The sequence below is a fragment of the Anastrepha ludens genome, chromosome 6 (genome assembly GCF_028408465.1).
Source record: "Anastrepha ludens isolate Willacy chromosome 6, idAnaLude1.1, whole genome shotgun sequence".
NCBI lineage: Eukaryota > Metazoa > Arthropoda > Insecta > Diptera > Tephritidae > Anastrepha > Anastrepha ludens.
Genome location: NC_071502.1, coordinates 37321038 through 37328775, shown reverse-complemented (window position 1 = coordinate 37328775; position 7738 = coordinate 37321038). Strand labels below are relative to the sequence as shown.

Genomic DNA, 7738 nt, shown 5'->3' with positions numbered 1-7738 from the left:
ATGAAAGGACACCACCCTGAGGCGCCCCCCTGTGCACGAATATTGTGACTTTGGCTCCCCCTTTTTAAGGCTTGTGCATATAATTTTAGGTGTGAGAAAATTAAATTTTTAACAACTACTTTGAGTGCTGCAAAAACACCACAATAATATACATATCTATGCATATAAGTGTGCATGTATGTATTCCGGTGTGTTTCGCTATGTTTATACCTAAATTGCATTTTAATTGAAAACGTTACCTGAAATCTAACAAATAATTATATAAACGCATTCAAAATTATCGAATTTCAATTAGAGAGTTCGACTATAAAAACCATTGCTATCCTTCCAAGAAAGTACAGTTATCCAATAAATTCGTTCCTGCTCATCTGCGTGATGTCTTTCGATACAATTGCCAATTCGCGTTACATAACTCGTGTGCTAACATTTTTGGGTCTTTGGCCCATGGCCAATGGCACTGGCACATGGTTTGGACGATACTATCGCTATTACCAATTTTTCCTACACTTGACATTCACTTTCACGCTAGCGCTGCTCATGTGGCTGGAAGTAGTTTTGAGTGAAAATGTGGAGAATGCCACTCAAATATTGAAGGTGGTGCTCACCGAAACATGTCTCATCGTTAAAGTACTTAGCACCTGGTGCCATGCGCGCACAGCTGGCGAATTACTGCACGAATGGGAGAAGAGTGAATATTTGGTGCCTCATACACGGGAAGAAAGAGACATGTGGCGGCGTTCGCAACGCGTCTATTACAAAGTAATGGGTGTCTACTTAATTTGGAGCATTAGCGCATTGGTTTTAGTTTTCTTATCAATTTGCTTTATGAAGACACTTCAATTGCCGGTTCCATATTGGGTACCGCGAAAATGGCGCGAGAACAATGCTTGGCCCACATATGTGTATGATTTCCTGGCATTAGCTTTCACTTGTTTGTGTAACACCGAAATCGATTTGTTCCAATCCTATTTAATTTTGCATTTGACGCTTTGTTTGCGGTTATGCGGTATGCGATTGGAGCGCTTGGGCGATATCGGCACAGATGTTGGCATAAACAGGGAGCTTGTGAAAATAATTCAAATGCATCAACGGGTGAAACAGTAAGTTTTTCAAGGCAAGCTGCATATTCCAAGTACTAATTATTTTTTCCTTCTGTTATTTATAATGAAAAATACTTTTTACTTAGAATGGCCAAAAGCTGCGAGAAAGTGGTATCGCTACCTGTGCTGGCGCAGATTATACTCAGTTCGATGATTATTTGCTTCACAATCTACCACCTGCAAAGCGTAAGTTATATCACCAGGAATTTTTTAAAATAAAATTTAATAAACATTTATAAATGATTGTAAATTATGCAGGCAAGTTTAAGCGATAACCCTGCCGATTTTTTCGCCATGCTGCAATATGCCATCGCTATGTCGCTGCAAATATTCCTGCCGTGCTATTTTGCCAACGAATTGACGGTAGAATCGCAAAGTTTGAGTAAACATCTCTACAATGCCGATTGGATTGCCATGTCTGCCTCTAATCGACGACTTATTTTTCTTTATATGGAATATTTGAAGCTGCCATTGGTGTTGCATGCAGGCAATTATTTTAAAATTGGACTGCCAATTTTTTCCAAGGTACTCATATCATTGGCGGATACATTGTGAAAGTCTTGAATTGAATTTTTTTTTTCAGACTATGAACAATGCCTACAGTCTTCTGGCGCTTCTAGTCAATGTGAGTGATGATGGCAAGTAGAGGGCGCTGATGCTCTTGCGCGGAATATGAATAAAGACACATTAATCAGTATGCATAGATATCTTACGTAAGCCACTTTGAAAAAAGCACTAAATTTAATTGTTGAATACGCCTACACACATCTCTTTATCTTATAAAATAAAGTATCGAAATATCTACATACAGCTGTGAACACGAAAATAGAAGTGGAATTTTTTTTCTTATAAATCATACATAAGAAAATTTCAATACCAATTACCTACAAGGATTGATGATTTCAGATTAGTAGAATTTGTCTGAATAAATCGGGCAACTACGTAAATAAAAAAGATTGGGTATGGGAATAAGTTTCCGTCCTTTCTTAGCCAAAGTTACGAATTATTTAAACAATTAAATATTACATGGTATTATGTGAAGTATGTGCCACTAGAAGCTACAACTTTACTCCATCTTTCATACCGCATAGGGATTCCTCTGACGAAAAATTCGAATTCTTTTGACTTGATCCGTTCATTGAGCCAGTTTGCCATGCTCTCGTAAGAAGTTAATCACTCTCCAATAAGGGCTGGCTGCATTGATCGGAACAGATGGTGGTCCGAAGGAACAATGTCTGGGGAATACGGCGGGTGGTTCAAGTTTCCCAATTCAGTCCCTCTAAATATTTGTAAACCGATTTAGCAACGTGACCAGCGTGGCGTTATCATGCAGCAAAATCAGTTTGTTATCTATACCGTCCCATTCCGGCCGCTTTTCTTTGAGAGCTCGATTCAAACGCATTAGCTGCAGTCGGTAACGGTCGCCAGTAATGGTTTTAGATGGTTTAAGGAGTTCATAATCCCACCAGATGCATAACCTTTGAAGCTTGAATATTTTTCTCGCTCTCGACGGAACTGGTTCAACTGGCAGGGTTTGCATCATAATAAAGGGTGGTTAAGTTTTAAGGGCCGGTATTAATTTTGAATAAAATACAATTTTCTTACAAAATTATTATCATTTCTCTCTATTATGATAATACTGGTATGATTCAATTACGTATGGAACAAAATATTGGCCAAATAATCACCGCGGCATCGACGGCACACCTCCAAAGACCACCAAATGCAAATACTTCCTTATCTAAAGGGTGGTTAAGTTTCAAGGGCCGGTGTTAATTTTGAATAAATGACAATTTTTTTACAAAATTATTATCATTTCTCTTTATTATGATAATACTGGTATGATTCAATTACGTATGAAACAAAATATTGGCCAAATAGCTGCCGCGGCCTCGGCGGCACGCCTCCATCGAATGGTCCAAATTTTCGATGACGCTGAGGCATAATTGAGATTCTATGCCGTTAATGTGATTCAACATCGGCCCTTGAATTTTTCATCGCCAGTAACGATGCGATGCAGAACACCCTTTGTTTTCTACCGTTCAAGAAGCAATATACGACACGTTCCAGCTTGTCTTTAAAAGAAAATAATGAAGCATGACTTACCGCAAATGCTGTTTTTTCGGGACGAACTTAGACATTTTTGACGTCAGGTAAAAAGGATCTTTACGCTTCAAACGAATGTCAACTACTGCGATCGAGTCCTCACGTGTACACTTTCAAATCACCAGTATATTACTAGAGCGAAAATAGTATAAGCAGCGACACCTCTTTTACGAGGGCGGAAACTTATTCCCATAAAAATAATATATTAGCGCGTGGACTTCTGCTAAGTGTTTGGCCAATCCCTTCTTTTTATTTGTGGCGTGCGTCTTGATGTTGTTCCAACCCCGCGTAGGATCGGCAAATGGTTCTTTATGAGGAGGTTTTCTTGGCAGAAATGCACTCGGAGGTTAACCATTGCCTGCCGAGGAGCGACTGCTATTAAAAAAACTTGTTCCATCATATTGCTGCGTAAATAGCGGTTTTCCGTTTTTAAATGCAACATTGAAATAGTAGTGCCTGTGGTTTTTAAGGTTATGCAAAGCTCAAATTTAGCACAGACTTAGACGAAAGAACGATTGTTATATTTATATATATTATTATTTTTCTTAAAATTTGGTGAGTGTCACTCATATATTTCTTATGTTCTGACTACAGTGGATCGAGCGCAAAACTGCATTACGGAACGACGAAAGCTGATTCTGCAATTGAGAGCAGATGGCTGATGTTAAACAGAAGTACAAAATATTCTTTCATGTTCAGCAAAAATGATGCAAATGCAATCAAATTTTTAGAAAATCCGAAAAAAAGAGAAGGAAAACGAAAAACTTGCCTGCAAGACGAAGAATTGTAAATTGCTCTAAAGATAATCCCATAAAGTCGGTCACATAAATTAAGAAAGAAGTGAACTTAAATGTTTCTGACATAACTGTATGTACAGGACCACGAAACTTATAAAACCACAGCTTCTGGGTTGTTCAATAAGTTTTGCGGTTTGATAAGAAAAACACAATTGTTTTATTTGAAATGCCCTTTATTATTATTCAGAACAGTTTCCCCGAATTTCAGTCCACTTGCTGCAAACAGATTCGAATTCATGAATTCCATCTCTGAAGTTAGAATCTGAAAGGGCTGCAAAATACACTTTCACAGCTGTTCTATGAATTTTTAGGTCGGGAAACAGATGGAATCGCTAAGGGCCAAATCTGGTGAATACGTTGGATGCTCCAACAATTTATAATTCCCGAATTTTTTAAACAATGACTAAAACTGTCAAAATACACAGTGCATTATACCCATGAAAAATAATTTTTCTTTTGCAAACTAAGTCTTTTGTCAAAAATTTTTTCCTTCAGCTGGTCTAAGAACTTTCAATAATGCTCTGAATTTATTGTTTACCGATTTGAAAGTAACCCACAAACCCCTCAAAACAGTGATGCTAACACCTTCTTGGCCGATTTCTGGACAGAATCAGGTTCTCGCCACACTGTAGCCTATTCGTTTGATTTCGGAGTCTGGTGATAGACCCATAGTGATGAATCGATGCACGAAATCTACTTTATACTTTCGCAAACACTCTAAATATTGCTCAGAAAGTCGCATTCGAATGTGTTTTTGTTCCTTTGTTAACGAATCAGGCACCCAGGGTGCACACAGCTTTCTGAAACCCAATACTTCTGTCAAAATACTGCTTACACTGGCCAATGAGATGACTAGGGCTTCTACTAAACCTCTTTCAGTCACTTGACGATTTTCCAATACGACTGTTTGGGCTAGTAGCAACGCCCTCTCTTATCGACACGCCAAACTTATAGAACAACCTACTATGTAGTACTTATGTATGTATGTATTTGTATGCTAAATTCTGTTACAAATAAGGCTTAAATTGCTGAAATATTTTTAATTAACACTTAGGTGTCTGATTTGCAGCCATTGAGCTAAATTGTACTTTAAATTAAAGTGTATTTTAGCTTACATACATACGTACAAATTTAGAGCCGACTTCTTCTTGACAAAAATATTTCCTCGAGTCACAACTAAAAATATTGATGTGCCTTTTTTTAAATTTCTTTTAGTTGAACTGTGCATTTTGCACGAAGGCTACAGAGAAATTGCAAAGATCTCTATGAATTACTGCCTTAAATTTCATATTAAAGACCTTTACATTGAATTATTTGCGGAACCGCCGATTACAGCGAAAATTCTGAAAATACTTGAATTCTTTTTCGCAATGTTTTGCAATTTTAACGGATTTCAATTTTACTCTTGGCAAAATGCTAATTTGGAATGTGCGATGCATATTAACACCCGTGCCGCCTTTACGCGCACACCTACAAAGGAAAATATTAGCATACCTTTGTCCGTACATATGTATGTATGCATGAGTTTATGCGCTTTCGTCCATATTTAAATACATGGATAAGCACCTAGGCAATGTAAAATTTACAAATTCATCTGTTTGTATGTGAATCCGTGTGCTTTATATGTATATTAAACAATTCTAAATTCCAATAACTTAACTAGACGAGTAGTAAGCACTAGTAGCAGCCTGGCACATACCTACATACAAAAATGTGCATGTACCCTGCAGGGAAAAGCCAAACTAGTATAGAAACAATCCAGTTCAGGTGGTGTTATTTAATATAAAAAATCATACTAGTTAGTTACTTACTAGAATAATGCCTGCATGCGCTTATATAACGGTATCAGACGATGCAATATGAGTTCTTGCTAGAAAGATGCCAGTGAACATCCATGCGATGGCGCTGTCTCACCTATATGGGGTCAAAGAAGTGAAACCGATGGAAGCAGATAAAGCTGCAGAAAAAACGTGATCGATGACCGAATGGCGAAGAATATGGAATGAGTCAACGATAGTCCGGTGCACATGCAAACTCATACCAAATCTTGTAGGCTGGATGAGTAGGAAGTATGACGGTATGGACTACTATTTCTATGCACAGAACAAATGGCCGTCCACTGCAAATGTTTCAGTGCAAAACGAACAGTGCTGGAGAAGGCATTCGAACATCCGTCATCTGACAACAGATTTGTCCGCGAAATGGGGTCAATCGTCGCTAAATGGGACGCCGTAAAAACATTCGAGACTACAGTCTTGATGAAACTCAACCACATTGACTGGGAGAGGAAAGCCCAGAAACGACAGCAGCAGTTACAACTCCAGCAGGAACAACAACTGCAGCAGCAGTAGAAGCGGATTCGGAAGTCACAGTAATAATATTTAAACAATTATAAAAGAGTATTAATAAATAGTAATAAAGAGTATTATAATATCTAATTTACTAGTTTTGTATATTAATTAATCAGGTGGCAAGGTCAGCAAGATTATATTTTATTGAAGTTCTTCAGGACATATTTCGCCTAATGCTTAAGTACTTATTTCAGCTTCGAGATTTTTGCAAAAAAAGACTTATATAATTCTTTCTTTTTAATTGTAAGTGCCTTTGCTAGCAGCTTGGCAGTGAGTTAAACTGTTTTAGACAATCCGACGACTGTGAATATCGGACTATTGCAAATTCTCCGTTGTTTCATTTCCTCTTTAACCACTTTTGAACGCAGTGAGAGGAGTGGATGCTATTGATGGTATAAAGGCTGTATAGGTGTAAAGTCTCCATACACACTTTTAACACAGACTTTGATTTAAAATCAAGTTAAATAAACGTTCTCTGCTTTTAATATTAAATAGAATATTTTATTATATTACTTACATAGCTGGTCTGAAACTGGTTATTAGCACACATATTGGTCTAGAATTTTTTTGGCTAGAACGAGTCTTTTAAGTGGTATTTTGCTGATTTATGGCCGGCCATACATTATGGCATTTCAGTGTTAAAAAATGAAAAAAATATACAACACGATCTGGCTGAGCTGAAGAGTGTACTGGCAGTATTCTATTTGGTTCACAACTAGTATTTTTTCCGGCAGGGTACACATACATATATTTGTACAGATGTGTATGTGAATAGTTGGTGCGTGTTTCCTATTCAATTGGATTTGGAATAATATTTGAAATATTTTCAATTTTCAAATTGTTAATTATTTACTAAATTCAAACGAAAATGCAAACACGCGAAGGTAAAAGTGTGAGAGCGCATATTTATGTATGGATGCATGTACGAGGATTTGCATTTGTTACAGGTAATGGTTTGCAAGTATTTGTTGTGTGGAAAATAAATTTAAAATGTGGTGCAAATATAAACACTTGGTAACACCAATACATATACAAATATGTACATTTGAGTGTGGCAGTAAAGCAACAATAACAACTCAAATAAAAGGAAACGTACGCAATACTGTGCGCCCGTGCCTGTGTGTGTATGCGCGCGTTTTGTTTATATTCCGATATTCGAAATTCCAAATATTTTGAGGTGTTTGGAAAATACTATAAAATTTTTTAGAATTGCATGTTTCGCATGGCAAAGGGTAAACAGTGCGAAGCTATGCTGAATTTACTATTCCTCATTTATTTATTTACGTCCATACATAATAAAATGTATTATTGTACTTGTATTTGTTTGTTGGTGGGCACATATGGATGTGCATATGCTCTGCAGTAAAAATTTATGATAGTTTCA

General features: G+C 37.1%; 1 protein-coding gene across 1 annotated transcript; it reads left to right on the top strand.

The window, feature by feature from the left end:
• Positions 1-375: 375 nt before the first annotated feature.
• Positions 376-1931, top strand: LOC128867970 (odorant receptor 94a-like). The gene is made up of 4 exons (XM_054109618.1): positions 376-1100; positions 1187-1286; positions 1359-1625; positions 1684-1931. The coding sequence occupies exons 1-4, from the start codon at positions 376-378 to the stop codon at positions 1744-1746; spliced, it is 1155 nt and encodes a 384-aa protein (XP_053965593.1). The 3' UTR covers positions 1747-1931.
• Positions 1932-7738: the final 5807 nt, after the last annotated feature.